A 21,167-nucleotide genomic window follows, 5' to 3' on the forward strand; every position below is an offset into this window, starting at 1 on the left:
GTTTGGGCTTCCTCACAGCATGGCTACCTTGGGGCAGTCTCATTACTTAACACAGCAGCCCCAGACTGCAGGGAAACTTTCCAGTGATTGAGGTGGAAGCTGCCTAAGCATTTTTGCAGTAGTCTTGAAGGGCAGGGATGGTGACATAGACTTAGTCTTGACGGTAGGTATGTCAAAGTCACAGTGAAAGAAGAACGTGTGAGATATGGTAGATAGTGTTGCAGCCCATCACAGGAAAATACACTCTGCCATAACTGGTGTTAGGCTGAACCTGGAAAAGGGTTCCCTGGGAAAGGGAGAGGGAACTGTATTCTCAAAGGCAAGGTGCATTTTGAGCAATGGCACCAAGAATATCTGGAGGTAGCAGTGGGAGTGAGTAGTCCTGGGTGATCTCAGATATAACTGGAGGAAAGTACTGTTATCTCATTTTGCAGTACAAGAAACTGAGACTCAGAGAGGTTTAATAATTCATCCAAAGTTATAGTGCTAATAGCTGGCAGAACTGAGCCTTTCTATGAGGCATGGGCTGCTGGGTGTGCCATAAGTATATGTGGCGTACTCCACCCTAGTGTTTACCTGTGGCCTTAAGTATTTGGCTCGCCAGCTGTGGAAGCGTTGGTCAGGATAGAAAGTTAGGTAGTATTTGTGTCTGCCAGACTTTCTCTCCCCTATCCTTTGGAGTATCACCATCACAGCTTCATCTCTCTTGGGGGTTAGGGGAATGGCAGTTGGTTTGATTTGGTTCCTAGTCTTGAGCAATTGTCTGCAGGGTGACAAGTCATCCAGAGGTATGGTTAGAAGCCTGTTCCTCCTCACCTCTAGGTGGGCTGGATAGGCTGAATGTGCTAGCACAGGCTTCAAAACTCTGGGTTTTCTGGAAGTTGCAAAGCAGCCTATTCTGTCTGCAGCCTGAACTGGGTTCTAGCCCTTTAGCCCAACCACAGCCCTTCCCACTGTGTGTCCACCCTGCTCTCAGGGTCCTGATAGGTAGTATATGGGTGGGCAGAGACACCATAGCAGCTGCTGAGGCCTCTTCTTTCTTCTTTGAAGGATCTGATGCTGCAGCCGATGAGGGCTACTTCATCTATTAAACCCAATACACTTGTCGCAGCTGCTAAGCCCCCGTAAGCCGCCGGGCGCCGTGTTTGTGATGGGACTGACAGTGCATGGAGGAGGCTGATTATACACGATTCCATTTCGCGCGGGCCTAGCAATGTAATTTCACAGGGCGATCAGCGTTTGCATGTAATAGCAGGCTGTGCTGAGGTGTCAGAATATTAAAGGCGCTAATGGCAAAGCTCCCTGTTACACAGGGGGCCACCCGCCGCGCCTACAGCAGGGCTATGCGGTGGGCCCGTCGCAGATGGCTGGCCACTAAGCTAATGGGGCAGCAGCCAAGGCGGGCAGAGCCACGAGAGAGGAGAGCCAGCCGGGAGCAGCTCGGCACCTGCTTCCCTGTGCATGGAAATTGCAGCAGCCCAGGGGAAGGGAAGCGTGCGTGCCTGCCTGGCACAGGGCTGGGGTGGGTTGACTTGGTAGGCCTAGCATCTTTTACCCCAGCCAGTTCCACCTGTCCCTGTGGCTCGCATCAGTACCTGCCCTAGACAGGACTCAGGAGCTCCTCCGTCATCCTCCTACCTGCCCCACCCTCTGGCTGGGAACCCCAGGGGCTAGATGCTGACTGTGCATAGCTGGGCAGGTGGACCCTGATGGCTGAGAGAGTTGCAGCCAAAGAAGTGGCACACAGAGGATTTGGAAGCAGCTTTGGGAAACAGGCTTAGGCACAAGTTCTTGGAGAGAGCTCTTAAAGCAGATTCCTGCCCCACACTGATGAAGGTCAGAAAGCTTCTGGGCCCCATACCCCCACTCCCCCAAGCTGGCAGGAGAGGGAAGGGAGCAGTGAGAGGGAGCAGGCAGGAGTAAAGGGATGGACACAAGGCCCCTTGATGCCATGTTGCTGCCAGGTACACAGAGTTGAGAGGCAGTGCCTTAAGATGTCACTCCCCTCTCTAACTTGGCGGTCCCAGCCACACCCAAGCCTTTATTGTGCTTGCTCATACCATTTTCCTTTGTCCTTGCTGTGCCTTCTGTCTGGAATGTTATACTCCCCTGCCACCTGTCAAACCCTCCCAGCCTGCCAGCACCACTCCCTCCAGGAAGCTTTCCTAGCCTCGTCCAATCTCACCGGGGTATGCTTACCTTCATTGTCCCCTGTGGGCAGTCCACAGGGCTCAGTCTTGCTGATCCTCCTGCTCTGGTGGGGCTCTTGAGTGCCAGCCTTGGCTCCTCAGCCGGAATCTCTGACACGTAGCCCATGACACCTCACCCTGATCGGGACTCCCAGGAAGGTCTCTGCTGAGATTTGTAGATAGATACAATCTCTTAAGGAGGGCGAATAGAGGGAGCAAGTAATGGAAGGGTGGCAGAGTCACCTGAGGGCAAGTCTGATGCATGTGTGGCGTGCCAGCATATATGCACTTGGGCCACTCCATGGCCTGCATATCTGGTGGGGAGACGCATGGGCTTTAAAAGTGAGAAAAGTGAGTGGTGGGCACGGATGAGTATAGATGCAGAGGAGCAGCAGGTGTGAGGATCCAGACCATATGTTGGCAGGAGCACAGGTTGCTGTGGGACCACCTATGTTTTGTGGGCAGTTATCTGCATCTGTTGGCTGTGCCTGAGCCGTACCCAAGATGGCAGGAGCTGGGGGGAGCATGAGGTGCTGGGCCCTGGTATTATGCCTAGGGCGGCCTCATGAGGCTGGCAGTCACATGAGAAGGTTAGGCTCTGCAGGTGCACGTGTCAGTACCTGGGGAAGACGTGCCAGGGTTCTCAGCAGGGCCAACAGCGGGAGAGCCCAGGCTGAGGGAGAGCAGCTTTAATTAACCGTTTTTAATATCGTTTTTGGACTTTGGCTGGTATGTGAAGGCCCCGCTGGAAGCAGCATTTGTAAAAATTAAATCCCTCTTATTAGGAGCTTGGCAGACCCATGTGCATGCGCCGCCCCCTCCCCCGCCCCATGTCCCCCTGAGGAAGTGCTGGATGAGGCCATGTCACAGCAGCAATTGGTTATCACGCCTTAGCTGGGAATATGAAACTGTGCGGCATGACACCCGCGGCCGCAGTGGAGACGCCAATTCATCTCGCCCTCGCTCTGACAAGCCAGACTGCCCTTCCTGAAAGGCATCCGTCAGGCGGGACCGGGTTGCCGCCTTGCCTGGCACCTCTGCTTTCCTGCCAGAGGCCCAGCTTTCCCTGGTCCAGCCTGGCCCTCCTGGGTTCTGCTGTCCTCCGTCCCCCTTCCACACATCCCAGTCTGTGGAAGATCTTGGGGAGTCATAATTACAATAATAATCTAATCACGGTGACGCGGCGGGGCAAGCATCTAATGTTATCTGAAGTGGTCTTCCCACTTAACTGCGATAAGACTCAGGATGACGTGCAGATAACGTTGAGCTGCCCTGTCCCCGAGCCATAAGCAGAGCGGAGGGGCCCCGGCAGCCCTGCCGCCCGCCCGTCGCTTTAAGCCAGGAAGCGGCAGCACCTGCTAATGCAAGTGTTTAATATTTGATGGGCTGGGATAAAGCAGGATCACCTTCGAATTGAATTGAGTGTCAGCCGAGAATCTATTACTGAAATTCGGGTGTGATTTGACAGCAAAGTAGACGATGTTATTCTTCACTAGTTACTGCAATCTTCTCCCCGACATCACTTAAATATTTTTTCCTTTGCTTGAGTAAACACACATTATCCTTCTTTTTTCCCCCTTCCTTCCCGTTTTCCTTTTTAGAGGGGGAAAAAAAACTCAACCAGCTCGCCTTCTCCAGGCTGATAGAGTAGATTGTTATTTCTTTATTTGTCCTATTAAATGGAATTTCTGATCGTTTAATCCGGCCTTTGTAAGTGATTTTAAAGTACTTGAAAGGCGGCCGCCACTGCTCTCTGGCCCACTGCGCTCCAGCCTCAGCCCTGACCAGGCTAAGCGGCTTCTCTGACTGTGCACCGCCCACTGGCTGCTTCCCTCACTGCCTCCATCCCAGCTCTGCCCTGGCTCTGGGCCAGCATCTTCTTCCCAGTCCTTGAGCCTCACACTCAGCCCCTGATTTGTGGGTTTAGCTGTGGCCTGGGAAAGGGTGGGGGAAGGCTGGCCGGGAAGTTGGGCTGCGGCTGGTACCTCTGTGGTCAAGGAGAATGGCTTTAGAGGGTGCTAAGGTTTAAGTACACTCTCTCCTAGCCTCCTAGTACCCATGGGGCTGGAGTGTTGGTTCCTGCAGCTGGAAAGGAAGGGTGAACACAGAATCTGGGCCCTGGGCCCTGGCACAGACACTGTGTGCAGCCTCCCATTTTGTGTTTCTGACCCTGTGCTGGGTGCTCTCCCCTGTGTGTTAGTGGGATGGAGACCTCCTGGGACTAGCAAAGGGCTGGACCACTGCAGTGCTCATCTGCTCACAGCTGGCAGTCACTTTGGTTCCGTCACTGGACCCCCATCCAATTTCTGGAAACTCACCCAAGCTTTATTCTGACCACTGCCCTATATGCTGTCCTGCCACTGGTAGAAGGGCAGCCTGGTATTTGCGGACTTCTAAAGTGAGGTGTGGGTAATGTTTGAAAGCCTGACTAGCTACCAGGCCCACCGGGAGAAGCCCAGGATTTGGTTAACAGGCTGAGCAGGAATTAAATCCTATTTGGCTACTTCATAGTGATCTAACCTATGTTAAATCTCTTCTTTCTGAGCCTCAGTTTCCTCATCTGTGGCATCAGGTCAATCATGGCTAAAAGGGACTGTAAGGGAAGGCGCTGTCCCTGCCCTGCCATGTGCCCCCCACCGCCCCCAGGTGGAGGTTGCGGGCAGCCAGGTGGTGAGGGAAGGGGATGGAGGGGGAGGCAGTGGAGTGCTGGGGCCTGAGCAGATCGATGCCCCCAGCACTTCCTTCCCCAACCCCAGGAAAACAATTAAGTACAGATCGATGGGTGGCCGCTTTGAATATGCATAAGTGAGCACTTGACCTTCAGCAGAGCATCTGCTCCCCCCACAACACACACACACACCTCACACACTCACACACGCCCCATGTACTCCCCTCCCAGCTGCTTGAGTTGACCAAGTGACCTTACTCCTCTCCTCAGTTGAGCCCCCACAAAACTCCCAGAGCCTTCCATAGCCTGGCCTGCTTGTGGTCAAAAGCACCTTGACCATGGCACCTTGCTAGCCAGCTCTCACTTCAACATTTCTGTCTGTGGAGTGCAGTTTGGATGTGCTGGTTTCCAAGGTCCTGCCTGAGGCCAGTCTTTGTGAACTGTAGTACTGTGAGGAGGGGGCCCAGCAAAGTGCTGGGAGCTCTGGAAAGGGGGGATTCTAAGGAGGGGTGCATGGTACAGGTGTGCCCTTGTGAGAGGAGGGCTCCTGAGAAGGAGGAGCCTAGTGAACGGGAACTCCTTAGAGAGGTGTCCTGGTGAGGGGCACCCGGTGAGGGCCAGGGACTCAGATGGGGAGAAGCTCAGGAGAAAGGGCACTCTGGAGAAGGAAGGGACTTTCTGCTGGGTCGGGGGAGGACCTGGGTGCAGAAGGGATTCTCACGAGATGGTATTGTGAGAGGAATTCCTTGTTGGAAAGGTTTGGGGGTCGGGGGGAAGACCTTGTGAGTGGGGTTGGTTCAGAGGGTCAGGGCCTCCGTTAACCACTTGCCTCCTGTCTTCCAGGCTTACAGCTTCGCCATGGGCTGCTGGCCCAAGAATGGACTTCTAGACATGAACAAGGGCCTCAGCCTGCAACACATAGGCCGGCCCCACAGCGGCATTGGTCAGTCCCTTCGCATATTCCCCCGGCAGCTCCATCCATCGTCCCTTGCCCGCATGCCCCAGTCCCCAGGCACACAGAGAGTTTCCATGGCTCATTCAGTGCCCTAACAGGGCTCTCTACATAGCTGGGGGGATGGCAGAAGGCGGGTGGAATGAGAAAATTACTGAATGGGACCACTGGAAGGCACCACTCAAAGTGGTATTTTGGAGGAGGCTGGGTCTGGGCTTTTGGTGAGTCACAGGTGGCCTTGGACTCAGGCCAAAGTCCCCCCTCACTGGCTGCATCTCTAGTGGGCAATGTCCTCAGCGGGTGGGGACATGTCAGCTTACCCACCCCCCGTGGAGCTGGAGGAGGCTGTTTAATATTGTTTCAAGTCTGTGGCCACTAAACTGGACGATCAATGGGAGTTAAGGAGATGAATTATTTAAACCTCACCAGCTTTTAATTAGTCGGGGTCCTTCTGACCGATGACTCTGTCCACAGGGTATTGACTCCCCCGCAGGAGCAGCAGCCTCCATTGAGCGGTGCCTGGGTTGAGGGGGGCCACTTGGGGTACCAAATGGGGGTATACCCTCAGGGGGATTCTTGTTTGGAAGGGAACTGGAGTGGCTACGATTCCAGGCAGTTGGAGGCTCTGTTAGTTTCTGATCTATCAGTATGAATACATATCTGTATCTGTGTGTCTGCATATGTGTGACACCTTTAGCTGTATGTCTCTGTGTCAGACTGAGAGTATAATGTGTCCATGATTATACATGTCTGTTGGGGAGCGTGTTAACAGTATATCTGTATTTTTCTGAGGGCATGAGTCTGTGTGGAAGCAGCTGCCAGTCTGTGTATCTGTCAGGTGTGTCTGTTCAGCTCGCTCTGTGTATCTTATTTTGTTTGCATATGCACATGTGTGCATGCACATGCTCTCAGGTGGGGCACCTGACCAGGCATAGGCCTTATTCCAAATGGGGAAGAGCCAGAGTGTCTCTGGGCAGTGCTCTGACATTACCACAACCTGTGAGCCTTTGGGGTCACATCATTGTTGGGGGTACTGGAGAGATAATACCAGGTCCGAAGGACCCAATCACCTCCTTCAAAGTAGACCGTTTATCCATTCCAGACATTCACTGGTGCCTTGTGGATGCTGGGCACACTGAGTACAAGTTTCTGTTCTCAGTGAGCTCACATCCTGGGAAGAGACAGGGACTTGCCTGAAATAGGTGCTTGCCACCCAGGGTACTAAGGGCTGTGATAGAAAATACATGGGTTGCCCCAAAGGTGGTTTTCCCTCTCCTTAGTTGCCAAGTAGCTTCTACTTCTTCAGTTACCTCTCACTAAGAGGTAGTGATATGGGGGCATCTCACCCCAGGAGGGATGTCCCCATATTCTTGTTGGGACATCTCAAGGGTTTCCCAGGGTCCAGGCTAAGAGGAAGTGACCAACAGGCCTGGGGAACTGGGGGTACTCCACCATAACTGATGTTCCCTCTCATAGATATTTTCTAAACAATCTAGAGAAGATGCCAAACCCAGCAGGGTAATATGCCTGGGAGGTCAGCAGGAAGTTTCCTAGAGAAGAGGACACTTGAATTGGAATCTTTGAATGATGAATAGGAGTTTGGTAGTCAGAAAAATGGGGGGAGGGTATTTTAGATAGGAGGACTCAGTAGAAAGGCCTGTGGGCATGAGAAACCCAGTGTGCTGAGGACAAGTTCAGACACCTACAAGAAGCTTCCCATGACTGGAGTGGCAAATTTGGGTTAGGAAACAGCTAGAAAATAATCAGAGACATAAGCAGGGCCTTGAATGCCCGGTTAAAGGGTGTGGACTTTTCCTGCAGTTTTGAGGAGACATAGGAAGTTTGTGAGTGAGAGAATGATGTGATCAAAGCTCTGATTCAGAAGCAATGAGGCAGTTTCTGTTGCACAAAACTAGTTCTTAGTAGGTGCTCAATAAATGCATGTGGGTGGTTGAATGAATGAGTAGGTGAGTAAATGAACCAATGAAAGAGTGATGGGAAAGGGAGGAACCAAAGAGGACCAGTGAGAAGACTTGCATTGGTCCACGGAAGGAAGAACTGGCTGGGGACTAGGGACAGCCAGGGTTAATGCACCCCACATATACTTTATCTGGGTGCCCCTTCTATCATCTGTCCCAGGGTGTGTGTTTGAGAAGAAGGGCTTCCCTGTTCCCACTCTGTGCTTCTTGAGACTCAGCAATGCCCCTGTTGTCTGTTCACCTGTTGACCCTAGGTTAGGACCTCTGAGGTATCCCCTACTTTTTCAGAGAAGGTGGTTTCTTTATCTGGGTGGGCCCCATGGGGCAGCCCAAGGCTCTGAGTGACAATGGAGTAAGGGCTTTGGAGCCAGAAGTAGTTCTGGTTCTTCCACCCAGAACCCTGTGACCGTAGATGAAGGACAGTGCCATCTGCCTCTCTGGGTTGTTGGGAAGGCTCAGTGAGTCCCCTGGGAAAGTGTTCATGCAGTGCTGGGCACACTGTGGGGCTAAAGGGGCTCCCTCCTCTGTTGCCAGCACCAGGGGCTCCCCAGGATACTGGGCTTCTTTACACTTGGTCTTTGTAGTCTTTGAATGAAGAGGGCTGCCCTGCCACCTCCAGGCTGGCTCTGAGGTGTGGGTGAGGGTGCTTGGAAGGGAGGGAGGATATAGGGCATTAATTGGGCTGGGAGAGGCGGGGAAGGGGAGGCGTGGGTTTTGAGCAGTGAGGTTAATGGCCCTCGCACCAAAGAGACAGCCTTAATGAGCTTCAGCTGGCGATGCCCCGAGTTACTGTGCGTGCTAAAAGGGTCGCGCTGTAAGAGTTTGATGTGGACTGCTTCCCAGCCCTAGGGGTCAGAGGTCAGCTCCTGTCACTGGCCACTCAGGCTGGTCCTTAGTGACATGGTGCTAATTAACTGTGTGAGGAGCTGCCAGCTTGGAATGGGGAGTGGTATGTGTATTGGCTGGTGGGGGATGAGGCAGCATTGGGTGGCTGCCAGGCAAGGGTGCTGCGGATCCCACAGCTGAGCCATGTCCAGGGTCTGCTCAGTCCTCCTGCAGTGCCACAGGAGTGTGGCATGGGTGGTGTGAAGGTGCTGAGAGAGCACAGAGGCAGGCTTGGGGTGACAGGTGTGGGGAAGGGGCTCAGGCCATAGGGGAGAGGGCTACTAGGATGGTTGTGCATGCTGTAGGAGTGTTTTGGCCAGAGGAGTTACATGGTCAATGTTGGCTTCAGTCAGAGGATGCTCATAGTTTGTAGGGGAAAGACTAGTGAGGACGGACTGCAGACAGGGAGGCTGAAAGCGGGGGGGGGGGGGCAGCAAGGTAAGCAAGAGTGCATCGGCCCTGGAAATAGAGGTAGGACACCAGGTAAAACTTTCTTTCATTCCGTACACACTATCTTGGACCTACCATACATCAGGAACCATGGTAGGTGCTAGAAATGTATTGGTAACAATGGCAGACACAGTGCTCTGCCCCCACAGAGCTCACAAGTGGAGTTGTGGGCTTGGCCCTGGGGACTGAGGGTGAAGTCGGGTTTAGGGATGGCCAAGGAGGGTACGGAGGTGGTGTAGCCCTGGGCAGAAAGGCTGCTGGAGGCTTGTCAGCGTGACGTCATAGTCAGGGGAGGGCACTTCCTTCTGCGGTAGTGGATTTTGCCTTGGGAGCCTGGTGAACAGCCTGGTGCCAGAGCAGGTTGTGGTGAGTGGGGCCTGCATGCATCTAGAACTGCCGACTCCAGGGCTGCCGATGGTCTCTGTCAGCATCCTTGGTTTGGACCACGGGCTCTGAGGGAAGGCAGCCTCCACAGGGGACTGCTGAGTGGTCCTTCATTCATTTCAGCAAAGGGGCAGTAAGCACTCACATTAGTTGGAAGCACTTTATATTAACTAATTCAGTTTTCACAACAGTCTTATGAAGGCAAGCATCATCATTCCCATTTTATAGATGAAGAAACTGAGGCTCAGTGAAGTGAACTGCCTAAGGTCACACAGCCAGTTGGTTGAGGAGCCAGGATTCACACCCAAGCCCATCTGAGTGCAGAGCCTGTGTCATCACTGCGGAAGTATGAAGCACCCTTTTGGTACTGGGCTTTGCGCTACCAATAGAGACGATGTGGAAGAAAACAAGCTCGCTTCCCTCATTTCCCTCAGTGTCAAGTGAAACATGCAGGCCTGAGCAGAGCTTCAGTAGCAGCAGCTGAGGAAGAAAGCAGCGGCAGCATCACCACTCCCTCTCTGCTGCTACAGTCTTCCTGAGCCAGGGACCTGCAACTATTGGCATCTGACCTCCTTCTGGCCCTGACGGTTCTTTGTGATTTCAGTTCTCTCTCTGCCTCATGGCCCAGGAAAATTCTGCTAATCTTCCAGGGGCCACCTCCTCTGGGAATCTTGCCTGGCCCTCCCAGTATGAGTGTTCCAAACACACACTTGGGCCCTATTATAATTTGCCAGAGGTAATGATCTGGCCCTACGTACTTGGGTTCTCTAAGGGCAGGGCCTGGGCCTCCTTCCCTTCTTTTTTGGAAATCTGCACAGGAAATGTCAGTAAAATCTCACCTGCTATTGTAACTTGGAGGCCCCACAGACTACTGCTGGTTTCAGCAGGCTAGGAGAGTAACTGGAACCTTCCCTGATTCCTGGCTGAGTGGTCCTGCCTAGGAGCTTGGCCCCTCTGCTCTGGGATGGAGAAGGATCCCGGTGAGGCTTGTGGTACAGGTGGCGTGGCCAGAAACCAAGTGGACTCTCAAGAGCTTGCTACCCAGAACTGTTTGGCAAGAGGGCTGGGCTGGAAGGTGGCAGGGTGGGGGCCTGGCCCCCAGTGGGGCAGTGGGCTGGCCTGTGGTCTCCCCTGAAGGAGTGGGGTGTCTATCAAGAGTCCAGTCAGAACGCATTAGCTCTGTGACATGGATCTCATTAGTGCCCGTGAGAGGTGTCACTGCGGGAGAATCGTCGGCTCAGGGAGACGCTTGTACCAAAAGGAAGAAAGGACAGTGACAGCCTTTTCTCTGCCGCCTCTGCCGCCACGCTCACTGGGCTGCCCGCCCTCCTCCTCGTTGGGGGGGTGGGGGGGGTGCTGGCTAATGAGCTCGTCTGCAGTACAGCTTTGCCTTGCCTCCTTGAAGTTTCCCGGGTCCCTCTGAAGACCTCGGGCCCGGGATTAGCACACACCAAACGCCAGCCCCCCTCTTGCCCAGCAGGGAGTTCCTTCTGATCACCCTATTCCTGCTGCCATAGGCAAGGAAAGGGGGTGGTACCAAGATAGAGCCACTGTGGCCTGGGGGAGGGGGCCTTGCACCTCTGGGAAGCCTCAAGCCCCTCTGCATCCCTTGACAGAATGACCATGTCCACCTCTCTGCAGAGGGTTCTTGCTTCCCAGAGCTGCAGTCTTCTCCTCCCATCCCCTTTCTCCATGACATCTAGCCTGGCAGTGTCCCCATTCCTGTGGGGGACCCCCCACCCAAGGCAAGGAAGAATGTGAGGACCTTGGCTGAGGGTTCGGAGGTAGCATTTAGATCTGATAGGATGTGGGACTTTCTGGCTCAGCTAGAGAGCCTCAGAATTAGCGAGATTCGTGGAGTCTTCTGGGCTTCAGATGATCTGAGTGGTGATGCATTGATGCGAGACCTCTACAGACTTTGATGTCCTTCTCCCCATTTGTCCCAGAGAGGTACCTTGCCCGCTTCCCCTAGCTTTGGCCACCTTCAGGGCTGGGAGGGGAGGAGTCAGCCCAGCTGCCTTATGGGGAAGGGCAGAGCACAGTGGAGTGTTTGCTTCCCCAACACTACTGCCCCCTCCCATCCAGTTCTTTCTGGTGTGGACCTAAGAACGTGAGAAGCCAGGGAGGTGGATGGTCATGAGAAGGGTTAACTCCCCCGTCATTGACAGGGTCTGCACTGGCCTGCCTGGATAGTGCCTTGGGAGAGGGTGCTGGCTCCTTCCTCCCTGAGCTGACCCCCTTGGAGCCCCAGAGACATCTGAGGAATTGGTTCTTGCCAGACACCAGACTACTCTTCAGTAGCAACCATAGATGGAAGAATGGCTAGATGGATGGGTGAGTTGATGGACAGATGGATGGAGGAAGGTTCTCCTGTATGTACGTATGTATGTATGTATTCTGTGTGTTTGATTCTTCAGGAAGTACAATCTTTGTTTCCCCACCTTCCTAGCCCCAGGCCCCGGCCTCATCTCCCCTTGTCTCTCTCTGTATCTCCTGTCAAACCATCGCAGACTTAAATGACAAAGAAATCAGAAAGATCAATGCCGGCCAAATTAGCACTTGCAGATAGACTGTGTGGGGATGTCAGCGCCCTGACCCCTGGTGATCTTGCAGCCTCCGCTGCTGATATTATGCAAATTACATCCATCTGGCAGGACCCGCGTGCTGGCTGCTCCTACTCAGAGTAGTAATGGGCTGGGGGTGGGCGGGAGTGTTAGAGCAAGAGTCACTGGAGTGTGTGCGTGTGTGTGCATGTGTGAGCATGTGTTTGAGTGTGTGTGAGGGCGTGCGGTGCCCACCAAGCACTGGGCGGTGATTGAGTGATTGACAGGGCAGATAAGGGACTGCATTGGATTCCTTTGGGCTGGGGGATTAGGAGCAGCCACAGATGGGAGATAACCGGACTTCATTTCAGTTTAGTTTCCTCCTTATCCCCTCTCCCCACCTTCACTCCCCGAAAAACACAATCTCTGTAGTTTGTGTTTTCATCAATATTTGCAAGTCATTACCACTGGTTTAAGGTGAGAGACAATGTCAGGGCCCAGACCAGGCCAGCCCCTCCCTCAGTCCCTGGTACCCTGAGAATCAGTCCCTAGAGCGGCACAGACAGCCTTCACTCCAGTGGCGTTCACAGCAGCCCCTCCTTTCAGGCCCACAGTACTCATGGGGCAATCCACACCTCATGGACCAGCCCTGCTGGCCCACCCCATCTGACCTCATGCCAGCTGACATTCCTTAAGCTTGGCCCTGCCCCTCCACCTGCAACTACTGTGGGACATCCCTCCCTATGCTTTGGCTCCAGCATAGGTGCTCTGTCGTCGGCATTAGCTGTGCCCCCTGGGGCTGCCCCTCTCCTTCTGCAGGGTTCTGGACCCTTCCTCTTAGCTTCTCCCATCCTGGACACTGCTGACCAGGCCTAGGCCCCACTGGGCAAAGTGGGGCCTGTGGCCTGCGGAGAGGGGAATTTGGCCTGGTCTGAATCACACCAGTGTCATTCTTTGTTTGCTGAGTGCCAGGTATTAGTACAGAGGGCTTTATATCTGTTCTGTCACTGAATTCTCAAACCCCGTGATAAAGGCTGTCATCTCTACTGGATATGAGGAAACTGAGGCTCCAGAAGGTTGTCATGACTGAGAGCTGCTCAGCAAGGAAGTGAGAGAGCAGGAATTTGAACACAGATCTCTCCTAGTCTAGGGTTGGAGTTCTTCACCACCATGAGTCCTGCTTTCCTGCCATTCCACCAGCTGCAGACACGCAACATGTCACCACACCTGGATCCATTTCAAAGAGCCATCCTTGTACCGTAGGCAGAGAAGTTCATTCAGCTACTAGCCTGTGAACACAGACCCTGACTGAGACCTCCTACTAGGCTAAACCAGCCCAAGCCAGGCTGAACCAGGCCAAAGGGGACTGGAATCAAACAGGCCCTGCTTTCAGAAGCTGTGTGTCTGAGACAGTTGGGCTGTAGCAAGAAGGACACACAGAGGACAGAATGTACCCAGCAGCTGAGCCAGCCCAGGAGTGTGTCCCAGCAAGGAGAGGGGCTGGGGTTGCCCAAGCCAGCCTGCTGTGGTGGCTGAAGGTATAGCTGTCCCAGAGGCCCCTCCAAAACTGGGTCCCTGCTGTACCCTCCCACCAGGCAGGGCTGGGAGCTGGGAGTGCTGGGGACATGTCCGGGGACACGTGTGCAAGGGGAGCTTGTCCTAATGAGGAGAACATGGCTGCTAGTTAGGCAAGGGGCGGGCGGGGAGCCGCAGAGCTGATTGAAGGCAGGGGCAGGGGTCAGACAATTAGGCCCAGATCCTGCCGTTTGATGTGAGTTCTGAGGCCTCAAAGCCTCCCTTCAGCCGGCTCCCTCCACTCCCTCCTCTCCCTCCTCTTTCCTTTCTTCTTCTGCCCAAAGGCAGGAAGGATGGAAACGCTTACACTCACTGTTACTATTATTAAACCCTGCGGCAGGCCAGCCAGACCCCAGGACTCCTGCCCACAGGGGGCACCCCAGGCCCCCAGGAGGTTCCTTGGGCCCCAGAGTGGGCATCTGGCCAGAGGCCAAGGCCAGGCCAGCTGAGTCCCAGGGCAGGGTAACCCTGCCCCTCTGGCCTCTAGGGCAGGAGATTGAATGGGGCCGCCCAGCGGGAATTTGGGCTCTGGGCTCTCAGGGCCATATCCCAGGCCTGCATTAACCATCACCTCCTGCAGCCGCTTAGTTCTTTTCTGTCCTGGTCTGGGGCTGAGGGTTGAGGGCATGATTCATTCACGCTCATATCCCATCACACAGTGATTTGCAGCAGTCGCATCAAGACCTTTTGCCACAAGATGGAGATAATGTAGAGCCTCGCAGCCCCACAGCACTGTCACACCCCAGAGCAGACCCCCACACCAGGTATCATAGCCACACGTATACCATCACAGGCCATACCCACAGGGTCTTGCACAAAAGCACCTACTGTCCCCTGCCACAGGGCCCTGAGTTCTCAGCTCCTCTCCCAGAATAGCAGTTAGATCTTATGTCCAGGGCTGGGGGTTACTAGGCCCCTTCCAGTCTCCCACCCTAGGAAATAAGCCTAGAGAGTTGGTAGTGACCAGGGAGTGGGAAGAAGCTAGATGGGGGGGGGAGGGGGCAGCAGTGGGGAGAGGGAGGGTGGGAGCAGAGATAAATGTTAGCTCATTTCTTCCGTAATTAGTTACTCCCTCATCCCCGCGTTGTAATTGTGAACAAGCTGTAATGTTTAATTAGTCTGTAAATGAAACCCCAATTTCATAATGGCCTGGCTGACAGGGCTAAGTGAGCAGGGGAGGAGGAGGAGGGGACTCTTCCTCCCCTCCTCCTGCAGGGTGGATGCAGGCTGTGGGATCACCTCCTTTTCCTTTCAGCCCCAGCCTGGCCTTTGTTGGGGGAGGCTGTGTGATGGGGTTCAGGCCTATACTCTTGCTCTGAATATCCCTTCCACGGACCCATCTTACCAGAGGAAGGGGAGAGGAGGCTCTTAGGCATCCTTCCTGCCTCCCCATCACTCTTGGGTTGGGATAGGACAGTCAGCCCAACCCAGATGCTTCTGGTGGGAGAAGCTGACTCCAGTGGGAGAAGCTGACTCTGGTGGCCAGGCCTTGTGATCTCCCCAACGATGATGCTTCCTCCCTAGAGGCCTTTGCTTGGAACCTGGCACCTCAAAATCTGGCCCTATACACCAAAAGGAGCCGGTGATTGGTTTAGGCCCCTCCCGACCTGTCCCATCCCACTGCTAGGCGAGATCTAGCGCTGCGCTGCGCTGACACCCAGGCCGGCCCCTTATTCTCCGCAGGGATTATCACTGCAGCCTGCGATAAACCGGAGCTGCCGCAGGGGGGAGCCCCTGGCCCCGCGGCTGCCTCATTGGTCTTTCCCTGTCTCCCTTCCAACATCCTCATTGCCTGCACACGCCCCCACCCCGCCTGCCGCAGCCATAAATCTCAATTTACGAGGGTGGCTCTGGTGGGGGAGGGAGGCAGCACCGCTAATGATGGCTCCTCAGCCGGATTTTTCATGTTGCACAGTCATAAATTTTTAAGAACAGCATGGGCAGCACGTTAGCGAGTTATCGAGGCTGCCTCCGTGCTGGCTGCCTGGCTCCAAGAGAGAAGAGCAGAGGCCGGGTAGGGCCAAGGAGGTATTCTGGGGCGGGGGTGGGGCAGGGCAACCAGAGGAGTCTAAGGCCAGGGTAAGACAGGGCCAAGCAGACGGGCTAGGGCTACAGTGAGCCTGTGCACAGGACAAGGTAGTGCTGCCGGGCGCCGGGAGCCAAGGCCAGGCACGTGGGTGGGATCAGGCATGTGGGCATGCAGACCGTGGCCTTCGGGAGTCCCTGATGGATGCCTCTGCTCCAAGACTTGACACCATGATGTACAGGGAGCCTGGAGACATATGGATTTTCAAAGTGGCCACTTTGAATAGAATTACAAACCCTGAGCATGTGCACGGTGAGGCCTCTGCCCTGGCAGAGCTGCACCTAGTTCATAAACCAGGTGCCTTGTAGGATTGTTCTAGAGAGCTAGGGTGCCTGGGGAAATGCCCACAGAGGGAGCATGTCTCTGGATATGCTGGAGCCTGGAGCCGGGCTGACCTCATTCTGTTTAAGGCTCATGCCTTCAAGGTTGAGTGTTACTAGGTAAGTCGTTCCCCATCCTGGGTCTCTATTTCTTCCTCTTTAAAATGGGGTTGATGCTGGCCCCTAACTGTCAGGCTCACTGGAAGCAAGAACTGTAAAATCCTTGGCCCATATTTGCTCCTTCATCTATTTAAATTTCTAGAAAAGTTTCTGAGGGAAGTGTCTGGGAAAGAGATCATTGTGGGAGATGATGGAGCCTTCCCTGTGTTCAGTCATTCATTCAGAAAATGTTTGCTGAGGTCTTCTGGGTGCTCAGGCCAGTACCAGGGCTTCAGAGGTGAGAGATGCTCCTTCGTGGGAGGTGAAGTGAGCACTTTTGGCTGAGGCAGGTCAGTGTTCCCAGCCGTGTTCCTGGTTCCACCACAGGGTTGAGGTGCCAGATCCAGCCCTGTTTTTCCATGGAAGCACCTAAGCCTGCAGGGTGCTGAGAGGCTCACGCAGGTCTCCTCACAAGTCCCCGGGCCAGGCGCTCCCCTGAGTCCCCTGACCAGCACAGTTGAGGGTTAATGCTCTTGACCACCTCAAGGGTGGGCAAGAAGAGCAAGTAGGACTCCAGGAGTCCCTGGAGGAGGTGGGCCTAGCACGAGGGACAGCCTCAGAAGGCCACAAGCACAAGGTCAAGAAATCAGCAGTTGCTCAAGGCGGCAGAAGTAGTGGGAGTGTATGTTTGGGAGGTGGTGAGTGAAAATCCTGTGTTCAGGAGGGCTCCATGGTGATCCATCAGGACAGCTTGATCATTTTGGCAGAAGAGAGTCCCCACTCTGAGCCTTGTTGGCTTAGGGGAAGTCCCCTGTCTACTTGGGCACAGACTCAGCCTCTGTCCTCTGCCGGCCTCTCCTGTCCCCCTTAAGCCAGTCTCCTCCTGCTCCCCACACTCCACGCCCTTCCCTCATCTCTTGGAACCTGTCACACCTTCTTTTACCTCATTGCCTTCCCATGTGGCTTTATTTTCCCCCAGAGCCCCATATTCCCACCCCGCAACCTAGTTAACTCCTCCTCATCCCTCAGAGCTCAGCTTAAAGTTTGCTTCCTCGGGGATGCTTTCCCTGACTCCTAGACTTGATCAAGTCCCCGTCTCCCCATGTACTTTTTCTCAGCACCTTGCTCTCCCCATTTATAGCATTTAATCACAGTTGTAATTAAGAAATTATTTGTCTGAAAGTTGTTTAAATGCCTGTCTCCCTCACTAGACTGCAAGTTCCCTGAGGGCAAGAAATGTCTGTTTCATTCGGCTTATATCCCCAAAGCATAGCACAGTGTCTGACACGTGTAGGCAGATAGTAAAATGTGCTGTATTGAATTGAGTTAAATTGAGTTGAGATGGCCCTCGCCCACCCCTGGGTGCCAGGGCAGGGGAGGCAGCTAGGGAAGTGCCTGGAGCTGAGGTGGTTCCCATTAGTCCTCATGATTAATTCACAGCCACACTGTGATAGAGTGGGCTTGTCCCCAGTCAGCGCCTCCGCTGGGGCCCACCTGTTAGCGACAAACAAACAAAGGGGATAAATAATGCATTGGGAGCTGAGCCAGGCAAGGCGGCGGTATTGAAATTAATAGGGATTAGCTGAGCAGCTTGAGGATGAAATATTTACCAGGTGGGACAGGGCTTAGGGAGGGCATCCCCCCTTCCAGGAGACCATAGGCATAGCTAGGCCTTTCTCCAGGGCATCATTGGCTAGGACTGGGGCACCCCAGCACCACCACTGCCACCGCTGGCTGCCTGGGTTTGCAGGACAGGCTGGCCAGACAGATGAGAGCTCAGGTCCCAGCCAGTCTCCTTGCACAGCAAAGTCCTGGGGAAACCAAGATGCTAGAAGGGAATGGAGGTGGGGAAGGGTCTGAAACCTTCAGGGCTTTGGAAGCTGGAGACAAAGACCATGACAGGGTTTCAGGTCCTGGGCATGTCAAGGCTTTGGGTGGCAAATGTCAGGGCTGGAGTTGGTTTGCCTGTAATCTTGCCCCTCTTTCTTTTCCTCTGGTCCTTCCTTTCTTCTTTTCAGTATATATTTCTTGAGTGTCTCTGTGGATAACATCTGTGCCCTCAAAGAGTTCATGGTCTAGCAGGAGGTGAAGGAGAGGCAGTTACAATACGCGGAGAATTGGCTGCTGTGGGAGCACACAGAAGAGGTTCCTAACATGAAGGCAGGATGGAGGGAAGGCACCTAGAGGAAGCACTAGCAATCCTGGGTCCTGAGACGTGAGGGCAATGAGCCAGGTGAGAAGTGGGGAGTTTTCTAGGCAGAAGGCAGAGGATTTGAAAATTCAAGGGGCAAACGAGCCTGAACTTGGCTGTACAACAGGGGAGTGGGAATGATGAGACTAGAGATGTAAACAGGTCCAGAACTCAGACTTTTATAAAGGGGTTTGGATGTACTGGGAGCTGAGTCAGGCAAGGTGGCAATATTGAACTTAATAGGGATTAGCTGAGCAGTCCTGAGAGGGGTGAGGAGCCACTGGAGGTGGTGCTGGTGGTGGTGGTTTTAATTTTTGACTTTTAAACTTTTTACTTTGAATTAATTTTATATTTGTAGGAAAGTTTCTATGTATCCCTTACCCGGCTTTCCCTCATTTTAACATCTTACATAATCACAATACAGTTATCAGTACCAGAAAATTAACATTGGTACTATGCTACATTAAAGGGCTTATTAGGCCGGGTGTGCTGGCACATGCCTGTAATCCCAGCTACTTGGGAGGCTGAGGCACGGGACTGGCCTGAACCTGGGAGGTGGAGATGCAGTGAGCCGAGATCATGCCACTGCACTCCAGCCTGGGCAACAGAAAGAAACCCAGTCTCAAAAAAAAAGCCTTATTTTAATTTCACCAGTGTTTCCATTAATGTCCTTTTTCTGCTCCAGGTTCATTGAAGGGGTTGTTGTTGTTGTTGTTGTTGTTGCTGTTGTTGTTTTTTGAGACAGCGTCTCACTCTGTTGCCCGGGATGGAATGCAGTAGTGTGATCTCGGCTCACTGCAATCTCTGCCTCCTGGGTTCAAGCGATTCTCCTGCCTCAGCCTCCTGAGTAGCTGGGATTACAGGTGCCACTACACCTAACTAATTTTTTGTATTTTTAGTAGAGACGGGGTTTTGCCATGTTGGCCAGGCTGGTCTCGAACTTCTGACCTCGTGATTTGCCCACCTTGGCCTCCCAAAGTGCTGGAATTACAGGCGTTGAGCCACCGCGCCCAGCCTGGGTTTTAAGACAGGGAGTGAAATGACCAGATTGGTGGTTTAAAAGGATACCATGGAAGAAAGATTGGCAGGGGCACTGCCGTTACCTAGATGAGAGATGATGGTAGGCTGGACCAGGATGGTGGTAATGGGAATATGGACTTAGAAATTATTGGAAAATATGTGGTAATTAAAGCTTCTAGAAATTATTGGAAAATATATGGTAATTAAAGCTCCTAGAAATTATTGGAAAATATATGGTAATTAAAGCTCCAGGAGGGGAAAGTTTGCCCAGGGAAGGAGAGTGAGAAGGGAAGAGGACCAATGACAGTTCTGAGCAACACCCATATCTAAGAGGTGATCAAAAGAAAGGGAGTGTTCAAAGGAACCAAGGAGAATTGCATGGAAAGTGAGGGTGGGTCACTGAAGCCCAGGGAAGAGAGCTTTAAGGAGTGAACTGTTCACCAATTGTCTATCAATCAAAACCTGAAAAGCTTCATCCTCATGAGTCATAGGGATCATTAGAGAAAGCAGTGTTGGTAAAGCAGTGATCAGATTGCAAGGCGGGAGATGAGGAAATAAGATACTGAGTGTAAACAGCTCTGAAGTTTGCCTCTAAAAGGGAGGAGAGATTGGGTACTAGCTAAATGGAAAAGGGAGTTAAAGGGAGACTTGTTTACTCCCAAGATGGGAGAGAATTAATATATTTACATGCTTATGTGAAGGAGCCAATGCGGAAGAAAAAAGTGAAGCTGTATCAGTGGAAATAGGAGTACTCAATAATGTAAGGACCCTGAAAAGGCCTGGATTCTGGGTTGGACCCTACCCAGGTGGAGTGGAGGGATGGGCTTAGAAAGTGACATCAGGCAATTAGCAGGGCGTGGTGGCAAGAGCCTATAGTCCCAGCTACTCTGGAGGCTGAGGCAGGAGAATCGCTTGAACCTGGGAGGCAGAGGTTGCAGTGAGCCGAGACCACACCATTGCACTCCAGCCTGGGCAATAGAGCGAGACTCCATCTCAAAAAAAAAAAAAAAAAAAAAAGTGACATCAGGCTTGGCCCTGTCTTGTGACAGGATGAGAGGACTGCGGCAGACTCATAAGAGTGGCATCTATGTGGCTCCTGTGAAGTAGAAGATAAGATTGTTTGTATGGGTGAGAGGTTTGTGGTGATATTGAGGGCAGGGGATTTGAGATTTGTGGAAAGGAGAGAAACTTGAAATTGTCACTAGGGCTGAAGGGAGAGAGAGTGCACACTGATCAGGAACACTGGAGATTGGCTGGGCAGTTTTATATACCCAACTGAGGCTGATGACTCTGATTTTGTAAGTGGCACTAGTCTATATGGTTGGGATTTTCTCTAGTCACACGCTCCAGGTGGCAGGCACAGAGAAGGCAGATTTTGGGTTTTTCCAGGCAAGGGTGACAAGGAAAAGGGAATAAGAGAGTTGAGGATTGGCAAGAAAAAGACTGAAAAGTAATGGACTGTGCAATCCAGGCTCCAAAGGCAGACATGTCAGTTATGTTGCTAGGACAGAAACTATGACTTTTCCCTTCTTTTTCACTAAATAGAACCCCTGTATAATTATAGAACCCCTGTATAATAATCAGTGTGTACCTAGTTAAAAGACTACTTTTTTAGTTTTCCACACAGCCAAGTACAGCCATGTCTCTGAGCTCTGGCTGGTGAAACAAAAGGAAGTGTGTTGTCTGGGACTTCCAGGGATGATACCTAAAAGGGAAACAACTCAGCTGGGAAATACGCTATTCTTGCCTTTTCCCACCTTCCCCCTTTCTTTTTCCTGGAATATGGATTTGATGGTTGGAGCTCCAGCAGCTGTTTTGGACTATGA

At 53.0% G+C, this 21,167-nt stretch overlaps 1 protein-coding gene across 11 annotated transcripts in view; it reads left to right on the forward strand.

Moving 5' to 3' along the window:
- Positions 1-21,167, forward strand: part of ERI3 (ERI1 exoribonuclease family member 3) — a 134,845-nt gene that overhangs the window by 101,883 nt on the left and 11,795 nt on the right. For 5 of the 11 annotated variants that reach the window (XM_023221408.2, XM_023221406.2, XM_023221403.2 and 2 more), the window contains 2 exons: positions 5,701-5,800; positions 11,676-11,841. The exons of 2 other annotated variants lie outside the window; for them this stretch is intronic. In XM_023221408.2, coding sequence (XP_023077176.1) covers positions 5,701-5,800; positions 11,676-11,833 — 258 coding nt within the window. In that variant the 3' untranslated portion in view covers positions 11,834-11,841. The remainder of the gene's footprint in view (positions 1-5,700; positions 5,801-11,675; positions 11,842-21,167) is intronic. 4 more of the 11 variants (XM_026455729.1, XM_023221410.2, XM_023221404.3 and 1 more) reach the window with 1 other exon arrangement.

This window comes from Piliocolobus tephrosceles, chromosome 1 (assembly GCF_002776525.5).
Source record: "Piliocolobus tephrosceles isolate RC106 chromosome 1, ASM277652v3, whole genome shotgun sequence".
Lineage (NCBI taxonomy): Eukaryota > Metazoa > Chordata > Mammalia > Primates > Cercopithecidae > Piliocolobus > Piliocolobus tephrosceles.